This window comes from Empidonax traillii, unplaced genomic scaffold (assembly GCF_003031625.1).
Source record: "Empidonax traillii isolate 1590-97213 ecotype Southwest subspecies unplaced genomic scaffold, ASM303162v1 scaffold1:size7828297, whole genome shotgun sequence".
NCBI lineage: Eukaryota > Metazoa > Chordata > Aves > Passeriformes > Tyrannidae > Empidonax > Empidonax traillii.
Window position 1 is genome coordinate 5,635,574 of NW_020955194.1, and position 22,453 is coordinate 5,658,026.

At 35.8% G+C, this 22,453-nt stretch overlaps 1 protein-coding gene across 10 annotated transcripts in view; it reads left to right on the forward strand.

Annotated features, from left to right (window-relative positions):
• The window catches only part of DMD (dystrophin), a 996,724-nt gene that overhangs the window by 621,293 nt on the left and 352,978 nt on the right, over positions 1-22,453 (forward strand). For all 10 annotated transcript variants that reach the window (XM_027888128.1, XM_027889056.1, XM_027888040.1 and 7 more), the window contains one exon: positions 4,584-4,748. In XM_027888128.1, coding sequence (XP_027743929.1) covers positions 4,584-4,748 — 165 coding nt within the window. The remainder of the gene's footprint in view (positions 1-4,583; positions 4,749-22,453) is intronic.

Consider the following 22,453-nt stretch of genomic DNA (forward strand, 5'->3'; position numbering starts at 1 on the left):
GAGATCTCATCTGTATTCTCAAACAGCTGGGTAATAACAACATTGTTTTCTCTTTGGTCATTTAAGGTCATTTCAGTGGACATTGACTTGTGAGAGAGAAGGGTTGTATTCAAAATCAGGCATTGGCTACTTGAGATATATTACATACAAGTAATTTCAGTGGCTTTCCTTTTATAAATAGTGATGCCTTACTAGTAGTATAATTAATCGAGTTGATTCATTTACAGTAACATTTCTGCCCTCTGCAAAACTATTCCCTATTGTTTGTTCTTTCTTACTTACTGTCTCTATCTAATAAGTTTAAACATTTTTAATTTTGAGCATTGTTCCAAAGTGAAATGATTGAGCTGTAACTCCACAACCATTATTTTAATTGATACTCCTTTAATTGAGCCTAATTTCTGGACATTCATAAGGAATTAAACAGAACAGTGAAACAGAATATGATTTTACAGCAGGTGACATACTTTATACAAATCCTTCCTCCTTTTATACTTCTTTTTATCCTAAGAATTGGTAGTCTTTTCCATCTCTGGAGCTCTAATTCTTCCCATAATGCGTGAACACAACTGTGTGCAGACTGAAAAATAACTATCCAAAGCTGAAGTGTGAAATAGCAGCGGAAAACTGGAGCATGTGAAATGATCAGGGAGATCTCTACTGCCAAGATGAGCACATGTATGGTTTTGCACCAAAGTCATAAGGTTGAGGTATGGATGGAAAGAACATACTAGCATACCATTTAGGCTGCTTGTGAAGGATCATCATGCAAGACATCAGGTTCAGGTGGAACAGAAACAATGAAAGCAATGCAAGAGATCAAGTAATTTTAGAATTCATAAGGAGAAGATGATCTAGACTTTGAAAGTATGCAATTATTCAAATTTCAGACTATTCTTATGTTTTGAGAAATGTTATTTTTATGATGGAATTTTTTTTGGGGGGGGGGCTTGTGTGTGCATTTTAACGCAAAGAGCAAAATTTGGAATATGTAAAATCAAAAAAGTGGAAAATGTTCTGATAGTTTAAGCTTAGAATAAAATTAAACGTTTTGAAGACCGGTGTCAGTTGGCAAAATTAAGCTCTTCTACTGTTTCCCCATTTAGAGCTTAAATATTTTCTATTATTATGTTACTCAGCCTCTAATTAATCTAACTTAATTAACACTTGAACTAGAATACAAAATTTTAGATGTATCACATGCTTTGAGATTAATGTTTTGACACATATCATTGAAATTATATAGTCCTTTGATGTTGAAATGGAATTTGTTTTCTTTGAAGAAATAATTCATACTTCTGTTGCTTCCACTTGCAAATTTATTTTGTGCCTTTAGTTGCAGAATAAGGTGTGTTTTCAATGTTGATCTATTACTGAATAAGGCAAAGTTTAAAATACTTCATTCGTATGCAAAGAAATAACCCTTCTTCAATTCCTTTTTTCATCTGCACCCTGCCTTCCTTACCAGCCTGTAACACTATTTCATCAGGCCTGTGTTCAGCCCTAGGCAGATCTAGGGGAAAGCACCTCCTGCCTTTGTCTTGGTTTTATTCTTCTGCAGGTGTTGCCTTATGGCTGCTGTTGCTATCAGTCTTCCCTCTTAGACAAGGATTTCAACCCTCCTCTGATAAAACCTTGCAAAAGTAGTCTTTCTTTAATAGGAGGTAGAGATAAGACACCAAAGGGAATGAAAGGGAGTAGACACTGGATAGTTACCCCGAGACTACAAAGGAATGAATGGAGGATGGAACCCAAAGCAAAAATGTGAGAGTGTTGAAGTGGCATGGTAGTCACTGTTCATTCATTCCTGGAGGCATCCAAGAACTTGTAGGACAGAAGGGTACTAGAATTTCTGTAGTGCCTACCAGCATTATAATCCCACCTCAGAGATGGAACTCCTGGAGCTGTGAATAACAAGCTTGAAGGACTGGAACTAAAACACTAGAGAAGATTCTGGAGAATCCCATCTCTTTGTGTACTCCTCTGACAGAGAAAGGGCATAAATCTGAACAGCCAGTCATCATGTCCATTACTCCATGGAGATTTTCCCAATTTATGCTGCTGGTGAGGTGCAGAATTAGCTCAGGAAACAAGCTGTCCCCCAGGAGACAGTCTGCAACAGTACCTTGGCTTGATAGGCAGACTTGTAATTAACTTAAACTCATCAGGCTCTAATTTGATTAACCAGCTTGACAGTTTGATGCCAGAGCTTAAAAAAACCCCAAACAAACCACAACAAGCTAGCAAATGAAATCCTTGATAACTGGAATCTAAGACTCTGATTCCCACACAATGGCATGTGACACATTACCTGGATCTTACAAGGTATTGCCTTGTTAAATGCTTATCTGTAGCCCTAACCTGAGCTTGAGGAAAGTTCTTTGGTTTTTTACTGTAGTTCTTTTTATCTCTGTAGTAAAATTAGATGAAGTTACATTTTTGTATGTAATGAAACCTTTCATATGGGAATATATTTTTTTTTTTTATATTAAAAATATTTTAATCCTATATTTGTGCTATAATTTTAGAGCAGGAGACAACATGTAAGAAGAGGCTACATTTACCTAAATCACAATTTACCTCTTATTATGCAAGGGATAAATGTTTTGAAAACAGTAGGTTGACGTACAGTTGCCAAAACCTAATTGTTCATCTTCTGCTGTTCTAGATTGAATATACCTTATTATCTAATAGGTTACCTCTCCTTCTCCCCCCTCTCCTTCCCCAAAACCCCTACTAATTTTTCTTTCTCTGTCCCGTAATAGACCCAAAATTCTTGATTAATGTTGATTGGAAGCAATTAAATTTCAGGTCTTCAGAAGTCAGCTTGCATTTTTATCTGCCTATGACTACCTATTTGCTTTCAGTTGTATTTCTGTGGAAATTATTTACATTAATATTAAAGCTAGTAAACATTCGAGATTAACATTCAGAAGTTGTAAGAAAGATGAAACTAATCTTGTATGAAATTAGGCCAAGGTCTGCATAAATATTGAGTTAACACATAAGGGAAATGAATGCATTTTCAATTTTTTTCTTTTATTTCTTGGGTCATTCTAGAAAAGCAAAGTTTTATTACATTTAAAAGATTAGGAAGATAGAAAAAGAAATTTTACTCATGGGTCAATTGTTATTAATGGCATATTATGAGGTGGCTATAATGAACAATGGACATAATGTAATACATGGCAAAACAACTTCTTAAATTACAAATATCACTTAAATACAACCTAATAAATCACATGCAGAGTATATTTAAAGGAGTTAGTTTGGTACCAGTAAATCAATATTATCAAACCAAATTTTTAAAGAAATGTACATGCCACAATGAGTTGTGTTCTTTCTATTCTCTCGGTGCTTGTTTGGCTTTAGTAACATTGATTGCTTTCATGACTCTGAGTTTAGATTTTTTGGCCTCTGAAAAATTTTGTCATTAGGAATTAGAGGTTAGTACAGAGCACTAATACTTCTGTAGGTGGGAAATATGATGACAATGCTTCCATTAGTGCTGCTTAACTTTAGAGGGAATTTATTTTTTTTCATGTGTCTCAGAAACCTCATGTCTTGCTACTTTAACGGGGGTCACTTTGACTAAAAATGTGCTTAAAAATATTTCCATTGATATGGAAAACTAGCCTGTTTCTTGGCTGATTCTGCTAATGAACTCTCATTTTGTATCTCTGCCCAGAACCTATATTTGCTGTTGTGATATTTTTTATTTTTAAAGTACAGATGGTTTCTCCCCTAGTATATGTTTGCAATGTTTCCCATTGTGTAGTATTGTAACACCTCACCTTTCTAGCTATAGAAAACAATCTGGGAAGGACAGCATGGAGCTTTGTGTTGGCTTATTTATTTTCAACCTGTTCCTACATTTACTCCAAGTGCTGTTGGATTTGAACTGCGCCAGTCACTGATTCTTAATTTCTAATATTGTTGGCACAGACGAATATGCCTGGTTAATTCAAATCTGACTGCTTTGAATGCAAATCAGAGAACCAAGTGGACTGATCAGAATTGATGATACATTTCTTCATTATTTTTCTTCATTTTATGTATCTGCTTATGCATATTTGGACCAAACTGGCAACTCTAAACATCTTATAAGAAAATATATGCTTATAAGTATCTACATTCAAGAGATCAGTAAAGGTTAGATACCGTTCAAATGATCTATTTTGTAATTTCACTTTGTTTTTCTTGATTAAAAATTGACCTTTAAAACAATTCAGTATACCAAGATAACAGTTTTTTCACAAAAAACCTGAGAAGTCTGAAACTAAAGTTTCATCTTTTTTCTTTTTAATTTCTTTTGGGTTTGTTTTTTTTTTCTTGTGTGCATGTGTTTTGGTTTTTGCTGAGTTTTTTTAGGAGAGAGTGTGTTTCAAACAATTTGCAAGATACCAACCATAAGAATTTTGTTGGAGGATCTACTTTTTCTTTCCCTTTTTCCTAACATTATATAAAACTTGTATTTTAACATTTCATATAAGTATATATGTGTGTATTGTTAAATTGGTTTGTGCTTTGTTTGTTATTGGGTTTTTTCCACACTTAAACAATGGCTTCTGTTATTTTTTCAGGTGTCCAAGGATCTTCCAGAGAAACAAAAAGAAATAGAGATTCTGCTAAAGGATTTCGTTGAACTTGATAAACAGCTAAATCAGGTGATATTGTGGGTGACGCCTGTCAAGAACCAACTGGAGCTTTATAACAGAGAGGGTCAGCCAGGAGCCTTTGATATTAAGGTAAATTTCTTCCATTTTATAAAAGCATTGGAATCTTAAGTGGTCAAAAACTAAGTTGCAGCATCAGCTGTGTAGTTTTTATTAACAGCGTAACTTTGAGACAGAAGTGAGCAGTGGTCCCCAGACGTTCAAAGCTTTATGAATTAAGGAGAACTTAATTTTTTTTCCATTAAATGGTTTCTAGTGAGAGGGCAGATTAGAACCAGTAGTTCCAAGATATAATATAAATATAATTTATTTTTTCTGCCATATTTTACATGAAACAATAGCCCCCAAAGTTGATACATCAAATCATAATACAAAGCAAACTAAAATTCAGAATATCACTGTTGGACCATTTAAGCTATTTCATTAAAGCTGATATGACTACATGAAAATCAGAATATCATGGTTCTCATATTTCTGTCAATGTTCTTCATACTCTTACTGAGCCTGCAAGGTAATGTTCTTCAGCTGCCTCCTCAGCCATTAAGTCCTCTCCTGTCTCTTATGTTTTCAAGGTAATTTTTTGGGGGAAAGAGTTCCAAAACTGACATGAGTGGCAAAGATTTGGAGTAAATAAATTTTAAGTATTGTAAGGATATTCTTTTCTAAAAGTCACAAAATATTGACTGTTAAAAATTTTCTGACCTCAGAAACAGGTGAATATAAATGATGAGAAGAACATGTGGGGTTGGATAGGGAGAAGAGAAAAAAAGGTGGAAATATGCGTTTGTTTTAAATAGATGCCTAGGGTGTCTTTAGCTAGCTAGCAATATTATATTAAAGCAATATGCCTGTTTTAAAGCAAGTTTCTTGCCTTTTTTCTTACCTTTAGGTAATTCCAATTACAGAAATGTGTGATAGCTGAAATCAAACTAAAGTGCATCTAAAATACCAATTAAAATTATTCTGACAGAATTTTCCAAAATACAGTGATTTATTTCTCCGAAAACCATAGCAACCTTTGCTTCTGGCATGCAGCTATAATCTGATAACTATCATTGCAGTTTCCTCCATAAATCAAGGGGTATAATAACCGCAGGTCCTTATCAGATAATCTGATTTTACCTTTTAAATAATATTGATCTCTATAATATTTGCATAGCAAGTATATAAAGGAGAATATCTGTGAATTTCACTTGCACAATTCACAGTTAGAGCTTACAATTTATGTGAATTAATAGTAATTTAAAAGCTCATACTTTTTTCCCACTTCTGTAAAAATCAGCTATTAAAAATAGGTGAGAAGTCCCTTAAATTTATTTGGAAGAAAAATTAAATAATTAAATCACCAGCAGGGTTAACCTTTAATAGTGGCACAGAAGTAATTCTATGAGAGTCACAAAGGTGGAACCAAAGGCAAAATTATTACATATTGTTCCAGACAACTTCACAAAAAGTAAGATGTTTAAGACAATACATATTTGGGCTTGGCGACAGAGCAATTAAAATCCCTCCTATGGATCTTAAAACTATGTCTTTGTTTTAAAAGTTTTCAGGACCATTGCTTGGCCTAGAGGTCAGCTGGTGCAACACAATTTACATCTTTCCAGCAACAGTCTTAACCCCCAAAAGAAGACAGTTGCATCCAAAGTGCCTTTTGCTGCCTCTGTTGTTGATGCCAGTCCCTGTCCATGCCTGGGCAGTGCCTCAGACTGTGCAGTTTGTCCCATGACAGAAGCAATGCTCCCAGCTTAATGGTGTGGGCAGTCATGCTGAAGAACTTGACTTGTATGTCCTCTCCCTTTTTAGTTCATTACCCCTGGCACCACATAAAAATTCAGGGAAGGATGCAAACGAGTTATATGAAAATGAGAGGTTCAGTGTCACTGGCATAGTTCATTTGCTGTGTCATTTGACTTAGTCATGCTCTCAGATCAGAGAGCTCTCTGGATCTGTATGAGCTCAACCCAGGGTGCTGACTGTGACCTTCCATGTAGCATGAGGTTATGAACATGATAGCACTTGCTCTTGGGATAGCAAGACCACTAATAATGTTAAATTCTTGAATTTAGCAGTTTTTCAGCTCCTGAGGAATGGTCTCTTATGCCTCTGCCCTCATATATATCCTTGCAATGCTGAATCCATACTGGAACAATCAGTGACTATCATTGTGTCCCACCAAAGCTCTGCAGCCTACCTACATCCTGGATTTCAAAATCCCATTAGCACAGGATACCATAATGCATTTTCTTGCCCAGCATGATGCAATCACTCATTTAAGAAAAGGGTGTCTTTCTGTTCCCTCTCGTTTATTAACCCTTCATTACAGAGGTATTTGCAAGTCTAGGGGAAAAGACACTGCACTGTCACTGCAGAGACCCGGGTTCGATTCCCAGTCGGGGCCCCTCCCCGGGCAGATGGAGCTCGTTAGCCCTGTAAAGGCAATCCATCTACATCCTGAGGACCTCGCTGCCACCGTCCAAGTGTGCTTGGCCCCGGCAGATGAACCTCAGGATTAAAGGGTGGGCTCAGTTCCGCGCACACTGTGTCTCACCTAAAAAATCCAATGCGCAGGCTGGAAGGTGGAAAGACCTTCCCCGGTTCTTCGTTTGCGAAGAGACTGGCCATTGCCATTTGCAAGTGAATAATTACACAGCATTGTATCAGCCTCCTCTAGTCCTACAGAATGGTTCCAGATGCTTAATATCAGTTGTTTCCTAGACTTATACCTTAAGTTTAGTACAAAAGTACATAATAGGAGAGGCTCTTTTCTAGTTCACTGTTATGCAATTAGGAAACAGAAGAATATAAGATGCAGGCATAAAGAGATTGGACAAGTCCAGCATGTTCCTTGGTGCCCCTTTTGGAGAAAGACTTTGTGGTGACCAAGGAAAATACTGGGCCACTTTGTAGTCCTACAATCCCTGGAACATTTTGTGTCATTTGAGGCTTTGGGCAGCATCTTAACTTCTAAAGTATGTACATATGTCAGTTTAAAAAGCAGCAAAAACTTTAAGAAAAATATGAACACTATGAAATTTTCAAAACAAACTTTTTAAAGTTATTCTGTCCTAAAAAAGCATATTGTACTTTGCAACAGCATTTAAGATACTTTCCCCTCTGAATCAAAATTTTTGTTTTCTTTGAGCCCATTCTACTGTTGTAACTCTATGCCTACTTCAAATAATTACAGTATAGCTCAGGAAACTCTAACATATTTTATGCCAATATGATTTGTCTTCATAATTTTCTTGACCATACTGTAGAGTCTGCAGTGCCGCATTAGAACCTGGACCTTCAGTTAAACATGGTAATTTTTACAAGTGGTTGCAAAAATCACACTTGGGTCATAATTTCTCAATAACAGTGGACAAAGGATACTTCATTCTCAGGATTTAGAAAGCATCTGTACCAGTATTTGTTTCAGTCATATTATTCCTAATTACAGTTTTCTTCCATATAAAAAAAAAAAATAATAAAAAAAGTTTTAAGAAACTATCAAAATAAATCTACATTGAAATGCAGATTTGCAAGCTAAAAATTTAAACTATTAGGATGGATCTTAGTTTTTTTAAGTGTTGAATATTTTCTGTACCACATTGACATAATTTTCATTTCATATAATAGCATCGTATAGACTGTGCCTGTGAAATACTTATGTATATGCATGGAGAAGGCATGAAATCTACATCTATAAGAGTGTCTTGACTCCTCTGCTTGAATACTGGAGCTACTTGTGAACACTGGAACTCTTCCAGATTTGCAGTGTACCAGCTTCCCATGCATCTAGAATGTATTTCATATTTTGTCTTTTACAACTCTGGTTTTCCAAGCTTGACAGTATGACTCTGTTTGCATTCGTTCTTTGACCTGGATTTACCCTCATTCTGGTAGCTATTTTGCATGATTTAGTATTCATACTTCACAAATTTAGATGATATCATCATGAATTTCCAATTTTACAAAATGGTGCAAAGAAAATAGTACAAAAGTTGTCTACATTATAGCGTAGAAAAAGACTGAAGTACTTAACAGTACAGCTTTGTTTACAATACAGCTTCTGCCAGCACTGGTGTCTTAGCTGGGGGTGTTATAGTCATTGGGTACAGCCATGGCAGGAGACACCTTCAGCACTTGCATGCTGAAGTTCAGCTCTTACTATGTGCTTGTTTTTTATGTGCTGGTTCTTTTTTTCCTGGTCCTACTTTTGTTGAACAATTTTATTTTTCTTAGCTGGTTTTCTTTCTTTGTCAGTAAAAACCAACAGATAAAGATGTGCAGTTCCTAATTCCTGAGCATTCAAATGCGTTTTGCTGATTGTATTGCCACAATCTTTATTCATATAAGTAAACCTTATTTACTTTATTTATTAAAGTAAAGCTTAGTCATTTAAGCTTTTCAACTGTTAAAGCAGTGATATCCTCTCAGTGCAAAGCTGAGGCCCTGCAGGATAACATGGATGATATGAGATACTGTCTCCCAGTGAGGGAATTTTGACATAAGGAAGTTTTATTTAGCTTTTTCAGATCTGCCTGGTTCCCCATCCTAACAGCACTGTCTTCACTTTTGCCTTGTCTTTTAGGCTCTCCGAGGGTAGCTTTGCTTCTTTCAAGTTTGACAGTTTCATAACATTTTGATATATATTTCCCAGGGTACTTTGGCAGGTTTTTTTGGGCTAGAAATGTATGGGGATGTGGATACCTACCTAACAGCAGGAGATACTAGATTAGCAGCAGAGCAAGCTGTGTAGCAGTTACTGAGGTGTGGACATGTGCAAACTTCTAATACCATAGAAGCACTTTTCCTTTTATCCTAAACATCATTGACAAACATTCTGCCAGGTATTCTTTTTGTCTAAAATGTAAAAAAAGAATCCTTAAAACAAGCCCGCAAATACTGCTGGACTATTAAAATTTTATACGAAACCTGTATACAGAAACAGTCACACCTACTGCATGATATACAGCAACTCTGAGTTGTGCATAGCATTAGTATAGTTGGTTCAGTATAAGGTCAGAAGATACTGCTCTGGTCATCCAGTTTGAACAGCATCTGTTTGAAGATACTGCTCTGGCCGTCTGTTTGAACAGCAACACAGCACACCTTTCTCAAAAATACTACTACTACTAAAGAAAAAACAAACAAACAAAACGAAACCAACAAACAGAAAACAAACAAAACCAAACCAAGCAAGACTGGTTTTTAATTTCCACATATGAACAGTCATCCACATCTAGTGGTAAATTACTTCAGCAGCTGAGTTAAAAACCTGCACATTTTTCCTCAGCTGAGTTTTTTAGCTTCATCTTTCTGTCACTGCTTTGTTTGCCAAACTAGAGAGAGGTCCAGTACTGCATTAATAGACAGTAATCAAGTTCTTTCCTAAACTCTGTTTGTTCGCCATCAGTACTGTTGTTCTAATTCAGACAGGAAAGCAAATATGGAGTATCTAATTAGTATTAGTTCAAAAAGCAATTATTGTAGTGGTCAAAGCAATTGTTTTTCTGGTCTTGATAATAATGTGGTTATCTTTAATCACAAGCTTATTTTGGCTAAATCAGATAATCAGAGTCTAAGTAGGTGGGAAATGTTGCTATAATGGAAGTTATAGTTGCTTCTGCATTGTCTTCTTAATGGAGTATTTAAGGATATACATGAGCACTTTGAAATGTGTTTATTCTAATCCAGCCATCCAAATTTAATATACTTAAACGTTTTAGGAATACCTTATTCTGAGCATGTGGATAAAGACCTATACTTTACACTTTGAAACAGCTTTGCCTACGGCATCAACAAGCTGTGGAGCTCCAAAGTTGTCGCTGAAGGAAGCTGTGCAAATACTGACCTTTATATCCTCCTACTGACTCTTCTGCTGAGATTTGTTTACTTCACCTGCAAGAAAAAGAAGGGGAATCTTTGGAAGGGAGGGTAATAAGTGATGCTTCCATAGCTGACATCTTAAGAAAATACCTAGGGAAAGTCTAATCAACTTTTCCTCTTGATTTATCCTAGTTTTGTTTTCCTCTAAATATTTATTTCCTCGTAGTCCTGTTTGATTCCAATTCTGTGTATGATAGGACCCCAAGTCAGTGAGAATTTTGATTTGAGATTCCCGAACATTTTGCTTACAGGAAGGACCCTAGAAAACTTCAAAGAAAAAGCATTAGATTTAGAAATCAGGTTTCAGAATAACAGAACAAAAATAATAGGGCTTCCTTAAATATATAAAAATCAAAATGACTGGAGAAGACAGACCAAAAGTTAAAGCTTTCCTATCACAACCTACTGCAACTGTGACTAAGATAAAATTAACATTCTGCAATCTGTTACAGTCAGATTGCACTTTTTAAATGTAGTCCATGTAACATTTGCGGTGTGCTAAGGCTTTAGAAAAACACCTCAAGTGGGAATTAGAGGCTTTTTTTACAGTCAAAAAAGAATAACTTCTTTCTAATATGCACTTGTGTGCATCTGCACATAGTAAGGATGTTTCATTGTGTTGTGCTCTAGTCAACAAGACACTATTAACTAAAATTATTTTTAGAAACTCAAATATGTAAAGAATGAAAAGTATATTGTCTAGTAAGATAATAAAAGAGCTTACAAATAAGCTAATGATTATATAGGTTTAGTTGCTGCTAAATTTTAGTTGTTACTGTGGATTAATTGCTTTGGTATTTAGTGTTTGAATTCTATGGGTCAGTATTTTATAAAGTCAAATGATCTAAGTTGTCTGAAAAATTAAGGTTTACAGGAAAAAGTACAATGAACTTTCTGAACTTTAGTATTGTGGTACTTTTTGTGTCTTTTAATCAGATAACGTTGCTAAAATTAAATGAAGTTACTATGCCATTTTCACAGAATGTAAATAAGTAGGGCTATAATTTTACAAAGAAACAATGCTATCTATGGCATAAAATCAAAGATCATTTAAATTAGGGTGGGTTTAGTTGTCTTTAGAGAAAATAAATTGTACAAAGTTAGGTTCATGTTATCTCTCACATATCTGAGCTACCGTGTATTCGTAATTGACTCCAAGTAATTAGCACCGCATTTAAAAAATATCAGTATACTGAAATAATTTTCAAATATTAGTTTTTAGCTCAGTACCCTCACTCATAATCGAAAATATTACTTTTTATAGATTATAGTGCTCATTGCAGATTATAATCTACTAAATTGTGTCTTTTTTTAGCACAGCCTGAGTAATACCAAACTTATGTCAGAAAGAAAGATGTAGAAAAGAAAAAGCAAAAAGCAAATTTAGGTGGGTTTATAGAATTATTTTATTTTACTTGTTTCATCACAATTTTTTTCTGTTTAAATCCTTGATTCTTTTACTTCTGCATAAGCAGTCACTTTCCTAAGCACTCACTGGTAGTCCTTGAAATAGAAAGAAAAATGTGTTGAATAACAAAATATAACCAGTATTAGTAGGAAAATTTTGAATCTTCTTTCAAAAGCAGTAGTGGGGTATATTGTGACCACTGTGCTCTGCCAATGTAACAATGTAAATTAACTTATCCATAGTTATGTAATTGGAATGTGCTTTTGCAATGTCTGTGATGTGCCAGGTCATTACCACCAGTGCATATGGGTTTGAGCTGTGGTTCAAAAAGCCATATAGGTGGCTTAAAAAATGGATAGAGTAAACTTTGTGTTGGAAAGTTTGATTATGAATGGAACGAAAAAATTAAACATGCCTATAGAATAGAAACCAGAAAATACAAATTAGGATTCATTAAAGAAAAATTGAAAGTAAATGCATACATGTAACTTCTATATTTAAACACCCATCAAAGTATCCCTAGGAATAATTTAACAAAGTACATGTTAGCTCTGATTCCCATATTTAATGTAACAAAAAGTACTTTGGTGAGAGAATCTTGAAAGTTACCAGCCTATATTGCACAAAAAATAATGAGGAAAACATTGTGTGTTCTAATGTTTTTTCCTCAGTGTCTTGTGAAAACTGCTTGGATACTGGATTTTTTTTTGTTTTTAAATTTCCCAGGCTATCTCTTCCCAGGTGAATTTGAGGTATAAAATATTTCCCCTGAGTTTCATTATGTGAACTGAATTTGGGTAAATTTTAAAAAGGAAATGCTAAAGTACATAACTGGCAGTATTTTAAAAAACAAACTCAAAAATACTCAAAATATTTTAAGCTTTTTTTAAAATGTTTACCTAATGAGCAAATCTAGATAATTTCTAAATAGTTATCAGTTCATTCAAGGAATTAATATGGAGTTACATCCAATATTTGTATAAGTAGAACTCTATGCTGGGTAGACTAGAACTCAATGCCAGGCAGAAGGCTGACATTTCATTTTTAATTATCCTCTCTTTGAATTTGTCTGATTTTTCCATTCACCACATGTATATATAATATATCAACATATTATATCAAGATTCATTATCTTTTCTGCATAAACAAAATCTCCTCAGCAGAGTGAGGAGCTAAAGATACTAGAATGTGTCAGGACAAATGCCTTTGGTTTGCTCTGGATCTCTGGAAAGATTTACTGCCTCTATGTGCAAGACTTTGATAGCAACTTGCCAGACAGACAGTGAGTGTCTGGTAAGACCCCTTTTTGATGGTATCTCTTTGTCTGAATTTCACACCTTGAATTTTTCCACGGGAAGATGGGTTCTGCACTGTGGCTGACACTATCTCTTGGGCACAGAGGTCTAGTAATTGTACTTCTGTGACTACAGTTTTCTTGAATTCTGCATTTTAAATGCTGTTTCACCTTCTGAGTTATCTATCACATTTTCAAAATCATCACTTAATTTTTGGTTACAGACTTAATCTTCTTAAATTAGTCAAAGAATCCATTAACTAGTTTGCATCGAAGTATACATAAACCAACTTTTTTCTTCTGCCTTTTTTGATGTTTTTCTTTCTTTTTCTTTTCTTTTCTTCTTTTAACAATACCAGCAAATGTAAAAAATATACAGGAAAATATTTATAAGTAAATTAAAATACAGATATTTACCCAACCTCATTCTGTATTCCTCTCCATTTATCTGGTTGAACAAGCTACACAGTGTAGTAAAGGGATACATCGAGCAAAAATATTGAGGTATTTTTTTATTTTGCTTTCTGGATTTTATTTCAAAAATATACATATTACCACTGTGTAAATTTACATGGGGTTTATTTACTCTTAATACTTTTACAAATTCTTTGCCATTGCAAAGATTTACTCCTTATGGTCAAATGGTCTGGGATGCTCAGCTTGACTCAAACTTCCCTGCTGTTAAAAGAGGAACTGGAGATGCTCTATTCCAACCTAAACAGACAAACCTATCCTTCACGGTCAAGAAGTGTCTGTTGCTGGTGCTCTTTACCTCTTCAGAAGAGCTCAGGATGTGTGGAATGGAAGGAAGGATATGGGGAGAGGCCACAAGGAAAAGGAGGGAGCTAGTAGTACCTGTTCCTCCACCTCCTGCCTATTAAAAGCCTTAGGAGTCAGCATACCTCCTGCTAACCATAGGAGGAGGTTAAAGCTGCACTTTCTGGGAATTCTTTCAGGTCTTTGTTTCAGCACTGCCTCTTCCACTGCAAAGCAATTTTCCAGGGTGTTTTGACAGATGTAGGTGACTATAGATGATGAGGTTGGGGAAAGAATGAACAGAAATGTGGGTCCTGTTTAAGAAATGGATGGAGAAATGACACTCTGGATAGGAAATGAGTTGACAGAACGTAGAAATTCATGTTTCTACTGATAGCTCACTGAAAATCCTGCTGACCCTTTCCAGTCATCTTCTCCAGACAACATTAAAAACCACTTTGTTTTCCAGCCACCTTGACTCCAAATCCTCTTGCAATCTCACTCCTCCTTTCTCACTGCTTACTCAGTTCCTAAATATTTTCTTTTTACTCCCTTCTTGCCTCTGGGTTGTCACTCATCCCTCCTGCACTCCTATATACTTGAGTCCCTTTCCAAGGCTTATATAACCTTGATTTTTGCTTATACTGCTAAAGAAGCTTTGAACTCTCTCTCGGTGTAGAATTTATATCTGTTTATAGTCTGCAGTGGTCACTTGTCATATATTTAAAATAGCACATTGTGTTTGTTTTTGCCAGATAAAAATTGACCATCCTCAAAAAAAATTGAATACCTCTTTATTCTTAAAAAATAACTTGTATTTGGATTTTGTCCTTGATAACTTTGAATGACAATAAGAAGACTGTCAACTCTTGTCAATCACTTCATTATATACTTGACAACTTCCAGTTAGAACATAAGACAAAGGCATGGCTGAGCAGTGGCAAACCTAGTTCTAGATAAATAAAAGAAAAATCACCCACAGGAGAGAATGAAAGTGCCAACTGGACATTGGTATGTTTTTTCTTTTGTCAGCCTTCATTTGTCACTTCCTGCTTGATGATCAAGGCCAAATAAGTCAGATTTTAATGCTTTACTTATTCTTTTACTTTTTCACTTTGCTAACATGCTTTTAAATGAATAATTTTTAAATACAATAAAGGGTAGTGTAGTTTGTCCATAGAAGCACGTTAGGAATATGTACCTCAGAGATCCATCTTGCTTTATTCTGGCATCAATGCCTGATTTGGCAGAAGGCTGAACTGTGAAAACTTCTGATGATGAAATTTAAACTTTAAGCTACTCCTCTTTTTAATGCACTATTAAGACCTGCAGTCCATATCAGTGAATTCATAGAAACTATAGCTTGATACTCAGTGCCTAAATCAGTTACTGCTCTTTACAGAAATTTTCCTGTGGGACTTGGAGGAGCAACCTGCTCAATGTTTTGTTTGTGAGCTCTGAGCATTTAAATTTTAAGCAGCCTGTATCCAAATCTCTTCTAAAGAAATCTATTGCAAGTACAAGAATATTAGACAACATTAGCTGCAGATGGATTGTAAAAATGTGGCAAAGCTTTCCTTTCCCAATGAGTAATCCTTGTAAATTGTTTAACCTGTAACAGATTTTGCAGCCTTAAGGATGGGTTGAAAACACTGTATCCCAGCATCTCAGGAGAGGAAAGAGTTTTGGAAGGTGATCATATGTTTGATGTGTGGCAGTATTTTTCTAGGAAATAATAGATGATAAATAAGGATGTGATTTCATTGTTGAAAGCAAAAGCTTTTTAGAAGTTGCTCAGAAGTTAATGAGGTTGTACTTCAGCTTTGTGCTTTAGCTTCCTCCTTGTACTATTAATAACAGACCAAGCTCCTGGAAAAAGTGTGTTTAATGTAAACAAGTGAATTAATATAGGAGCAAGCTTCCAGAAATGATAGGGCAGTTTACTAAGGCTGTAGTGAAGTCAATACCAAAACTCTGTAGCTTGCTCCAGTGTAGTTGGGTTGTCTGAGGTAGGAAATTTCCTCTCCTATTTGCAAAATACAGTTTTCTAACATTCTCATTAGCTATTTCATATGCTCTTTTCGTAACTGAAAACCGTCTTTCTCTTCAAAACACAGTTCTTGAAAGGTCTTAGACATTCTTCTTCTTGATAATTTTGTAAGATTATATATTTTGCTCTACTGATACATGCAATTTAAAATACTGAAATCTGAAGAAGAGCCAATACAAATGACCATTTATTGCTGCACAAGGTCCTGTCAGCTTTGTCTTAATTTGCTTTGAATTGATTGATATATAATAAATATTAGAGGCAGGGAGTGTATATCTTCTCAGTTTTTTGGGGCATTGGAAACGATATGAATTTTTGGTACCTGATGGATATTTGAATAAGTTTGATATTATTTTGGCTGATCTTTGAGTAAAAATTGGTTTATTTTTAGTTGCTGTTTGAAGTAAAAATAAAAATGTATGCCTAAAGCAATCTTAGTTCTTTCTCACACTAAAGTTAGTGATAATATGGAAATCACTCAATCCTGTTGCAGATATTGTGTTAAATTTCCAAGTAAATGTAGCTTTGATATTGGGTGTAGTGCTGTAAAGCTTGACCACTGTGAGATACTCTTGTAAAGTGAGCCAATTTGTTACACAAAAATTTTGCGGTTCAAGTTGCTTGGTAGGGCAGGTGGGAATTCTTTCTAAACTGTTATGGGTTAATGATGGGAAGTATCTCAGCCCCACACAGCTGCTTGCTCACTGGGATGGGTGAGAGAATCAGAAGGGAAAAAGTGAGAAAACTGCGGGTTGAGATAAAGACAGTTTAACAGGTAAAACAGACCTGCCCCATGCAACCAAAGCAAAGAAAGGAATTAATTCACCAGGTCCCATGAGCAGGCAGGTGTTCAGCCACTCCCAGGAGAGCTGGGCTTGTGCACGAGTAACAGTTACTTGGAAAGATAAATTCCTTTACTCCAAATGTCCTCCCTCCATCCTTCCCCACAGCTTTTATTGCTGAGCATTAGGGAACAGTCCAGGATAGCCCTTTGGCCACTTACGGTCAGCTGTCCCCACTGTCTCCTCCCAGTTTGTTGTGCACCTCCAACCTGTTTGCTTGCAGGGCAGCATGAGAAACAGGGGAGGCCTTGATGGTGTGTAAGTGCTACTCAGCAACAGCTAGAAGATCCCTGTGTTATCAACACTGTTTTCATCATAAATGCAAAACACAGCGCCATCCAGGCTGCTGGGAAGAAAACTAAGTTCATCCCCATGAAAACTGTTGTGCTCTGGCTGTTGTTTAACACTGGGCACTACTGAATAGCATTTACTTGCTAGTTATTTTCATTCCTTATTTTGCAATTAGAATTTTCTTCTTCCAGGATGAAATTAGCGGTTGAGATTCTGAGAAGATCAGCTTCTGAAAATGTACTTGTTTACCAAAATAAAAAAGAAAAAAAAAAAGTTACCACCACTCAAAGTGTGGATATAACATCCATTTGCATTTGCAAATCAGGCAGTTGAAAACGAGCAAACTGCATTTTTTCCTAACTTTAAGAATGTAAATTCTGTTTACTGAAATCTACCTCTGCTTCTGCTGTTGAAATAATGAACTACAGCAGTTCTTTGCCGTTTCTTCAAGTGAAATATGTCACTGTAACTGTTCAAAGACAAATGGGAGAAATATATCCTCATGGATATTCTTTTTAAATGATGTATTAAAAACTAATACCAGAAGATGGGGATTTCTAAAAACATATTACAATCAATAAACCAGTGTTAGAACAGTAATAGGTTTTGGGGCTTATTCCTTTTCTAATGTTATTTTGTAGCCAGAAGTGCCTGTGAAAATGATTCCTTATTTACTAAACTTCAAAAGAGAATGAAAATTTGCATGTAAGTCCTGGCCTAAGAGAGAGAATAATAAGCAATCAAGAATTAGTTGGTAAAATAATTAGATACGTCACTGACTCCCTCACAAGTTAAATGATTTAAAAATCAGTTTATTGAATAAAACTGTCATTTGTGCAGTGAGAGAGAAGAAATTCTGATTTCTCTTTCCTGTTTACAAGAAGAAATAAACAATTTTCATTACTCAATATTTTTATAATTATCACCAAATTTCACTTGCCAGTCAAGATGCTAATGGTATACTCCATATGTGCTGCTGGGTCAACCTCTGTAACTTTTCTTCCTCTGAAGCTGTTACCCTGCAGCAGCTAAAAGCACACAATACTAAGAGCTAGTAAAATTACTGGGACTTCCCTTATTTTCTTGCAAGAATTTCTCCTTATTTTTTCCTGCCAAATTTCCTTCTTCTGTGTCAGTTCTCCTGGGCTTGTTATTATCTCTTTTATATTCTGAACTGGAAATAAGAGCAGATCTTCAGTCTTGGTGGAAAAGGAGCAGCTGTTTCATCCTGTGTCCTGTCCAGTCTCAAAATTAAATATTCTGAATCATATCCAATCTCAAAGAATTCTTCTTACTGTGCCTTTTTGCAGTCCAACTGGATGATTAACTGTGTTTTATCGGTATATGACCACCATAGCCAAATTCTTTTCATATGCCGTATCTGCAGGTCATGTCTTTACAGCTAATAATTTCATCTATCTTCAGTACCTCCAGGAAATTTCCTTTTCAGGACAGACAGCTGCAATGGATAGATAGTGATTTCTCTGTGTGGGGAAAAAATTACTATATTTCATCTCCTCTAGAGGTGCAGAAGAAGCTCACAAATTTCTGATAGCCAGCAGGAAGACATGCTTTGGAAAAAAAATCCTTTCACTCTGCAAAGTGGTAGGGTTTGCTGTTTCAGGCACTTTGCATGGCTTAAATTTTTGGATTTCCTCAGTTCCATTTCTTTCTGGACGATTTCCTTTTTCTTTTTCTTTCTTTCCTTCCCTTTTCCAGTACCAGGAATAAGAGATATTGCAGGATGAAAAACACATCAAGTCTTAAAAAAAATGTGTTTTACGTATTTCACAAACTGCAAAAAGGCTGCACTAGTAGTTTTACAAACTAGTTAAGAACTCAAAAACTGAAAAGTTGCACTTTTAGAAGGAAGAGGTTCTTTGTGTAGTGTTCTTTTCTGTATTAGAATTGTTTTTCCTCTTAAGTATTTCAAAAATTGTTCGCAGAGGTCAAGAGTTATAGTAGTATCATTTTCCAAACTCTCATTAAAATCAAATGTCTTTTGTTTCTATACTTGACTTTAAAAAGCTGAATGAATCTCACAATATTCTTTTCCCCACTAAAATAGCTTCTAGTACTGTCTTGGGATCAAATTTTATTCTCACACATTTAAAAGATTAGTCATTTAATGTAATAGGGGAAAGAATGGTTATTTTATTTACTCATTAAAATCGCATTTTTAGAGGCAGGTGCATAAAATTGTTTGTCCACTAGTTACAGAATATTTTTAGTGGTAAAGCATCTTTACACTGAGCTTCTATGTAGGCCACTAATGGAGCTGTCTTTAAATTGAATTACTTCAGGGGGTTATTTGTAGTTTTTTTCATAAACCTATAAGATAGGAAGGTGAATTTAAATTCTGTAATTTAGATGTTCACACAGAGTGTTTTACTTCTCTATAAAGATAAGCAAAATATTAAAAAAGTTATCAAATCTTTTCATCTGTTATGTAAAAAAGAACAGAGTTAGAAGCTTGTCTTGCCTTGAATTTTATCAAAATTGATTAAAGTCTTTATTCGGGAAGTTTAAATAATGGCACAATAAATAGAAGTTAAAAACAGCAACTGCATTTCTACCCTGATGGATTAGGTTCCACCTCAGTATGACCACAGAACTGTTAATAGCATATCTTGGATGTGTTCTAATAATATTGTATAAATATCTAAAGTGACTACTGAGAATGCCATTGACTGTACTATCTGACCTACCATCAAGATCTGATGCTTACTGTGGTGTAGCTGAACTTTGATGTATTTTAATTAAATCTCCTCTGACTATTCTTTGTGGCGGTTTAGCTTGTTAGTCTGTTCCATGAATGGGAATGTGCAGAGCTGAGTCAAAAGGAAAAATGAGGTCACGTTTTTAGAACCAGAATTCTTGAAAATGGGAATATATTCACATTTCTATCTACTGCCTTTTTTTTTTTTTTTTTGCTTGTAAGATAAAAAATGAGGCACTCAGGACCTTACCATTTATTTATAGTTTTTTCGTTAATGTGTGGGAATAGTAACCTGAAAGATAAGTGTGAATGTTTCAATGAACCTTACTGGAATTTTACATTTATGGCTTTTAAAAAAGACAGAATGGTGTTGTAGGTGACTCTCTTCTGAGGAAACTGAGGGCCCTATATGCAAACCAGATCCATCCCATGGGGAAGTCTCAATAACAGATTTTACTAGGACACTCCCTGGACTGATTTGGTCCTCTTACTATTGCCCACTTCTGGTTGTCCAAGTCAGCAGTGGTGAGAAATCCTAGGCCAGGCAAAAAGGACTTCAGGGCAGTGGATGGCTCTGCATATTAGGGTGTGTTTTGCCTGTATAGAGCTCAAGAACAGTGATGATAAGGTTGAGTTTGTGGGTAAGAAGGGCTGGTGGGAGATGTGGTTGGAGGCTGTCTTGGGCTCAGTGACCATGAAATGATAGAATTTTCAATTCTGGTTAAGTAAGGAAGGGAGTCAACAAAACTTCTCCCTTGGAATTCCGGAGGGTGGACTTTGACCTATTCAGAATGCTGGCTCCGGGAGTGCCCTGGGAAGTGGTTGTTACTGATAAAGGGGTCCGAGAAGGTTGGACATCCTTCAGAAGGAACTCTTAAAAGCACAGAAGTAGGCTGTCCTTATGTGCCAAAAGAGAACCATTGGGGAAGGAACCAGCCTGACTGAGCAGGGAACTTTTGCTGGAACTCACAATAAACAAGAGAGTTTATGACCTTTGGAAGAAGGGTCAGGCAACTCAGGAGGAGTACAAGGGTGTTGTTAGATCATGTAGAGAGGAAATTAGTAAGGTGAAAGCTCAGCTGGGACTCTACCTGGCCTCTGCTGTAAAAGATAATATAGGGTGTTTTTATAAATATAAAAAAATTGATCTTGATTTAATGTCTTGCTAAAAAAGAGGTCACAACTTTTAAAACAACTCACAATACTAATTTTAAACAGTTTCCTTTTTTAAATTTTCTTTGAATATTGTAATTAAGATTCCATTTTTGCATTCTATTTCACCATGAAGACACAAGTTTAATCATCCTGAGCTTCTCCTGCAGTCCCTGCAGAACATATCTAATGGATGTAATCTCATTGGGAAATTGATCCCAAAAGTTTTACCAGCATTAGCAAAAGGTGAATCAGTGCTTGTGATTCTTAATATAGACCAATACACAGTCAGAAATGCTGCAGATACGTTTACGGATAGTTGACTGGGCCTCCTAATATATGTGCAGCATATGTCAAACAGCCTGTCTGTGTCTGCTAGGATAGTCACCATCTCTTGAAATAACATATGCCAAGCCATCAAACTTTATCTTCCATTGGCATACACACCAGAGGTTTAGTCAATATATTGGTTTCAGCTAAGGAATATGAATTTTCTAAGTTCTGAGCTATATCAACTGACTTTCATAGTCCAGATGGGGCTGTAGACAAGTCCTTGCCACTTTTTCAGCCTGTGACTTTGTTCAGCAGGTTGAATTGACATGTTGTTGGAAATGCAGAAGCCAGTGTGGCTTATTCAGCAGCAGGCTTTTGTCAGTTCGGATACACCACTTTAACACCACTGAAAATTCATAGATGGTGCGTCACGGAAAAAGGTAGCCTCCAATTCTTGTTTATACATGTTTGAGAAACAGCAGTTTCCAATTATGATGTATTTTAATTTGCCATATGTGTGAAAAGTTAATTAGCATATTCGTCATCCAACCCAGAAGTAGCATTGCAATTGCTTTCCCAGGCAGTTCATAAATTGTACAATTCCAGTAGAGTCAGCTCTGTCTTCCAGAGACAGCTCTGCATCTTTCCACAGCAAGCAAAGTGAGTGTGGCGAAGGGTTTGAATCAGGACTTCTTGAAAAGATATGACTTTGGTATTCTCTAGAAAGTGATGGACATGGGTGTTGACAGTTCCTATTAGCTTTAGTAGTAGTCAGGCCCTGCTCTGGGAGTGTGCCCTTCTCTTGGATCCTGTACAGCCTAGATGATGACTGCAGAGAGACAACAGAGAGTTGTGAGTGAACCAGTAGATGCCATGGTGCAAGTCACTACTCTTTTCATCTCTGTGGGAACTGAATGATGGAGCAGAATCCTGAAACTTCTCTTGAGGTTGACCCATTGACCTGCCTTAACAGGGTGTCATGTAGCAAATGGATTTGAAACTGCTGGAAACTTGCTCACTGGGTAGAATTCAAGATACTGAGAATCTCTTTTTCCCCTGGACTCCTATCTCTATTCTTTTTTCCAAATATATCTCAAATGAAGCATCATGCTAAA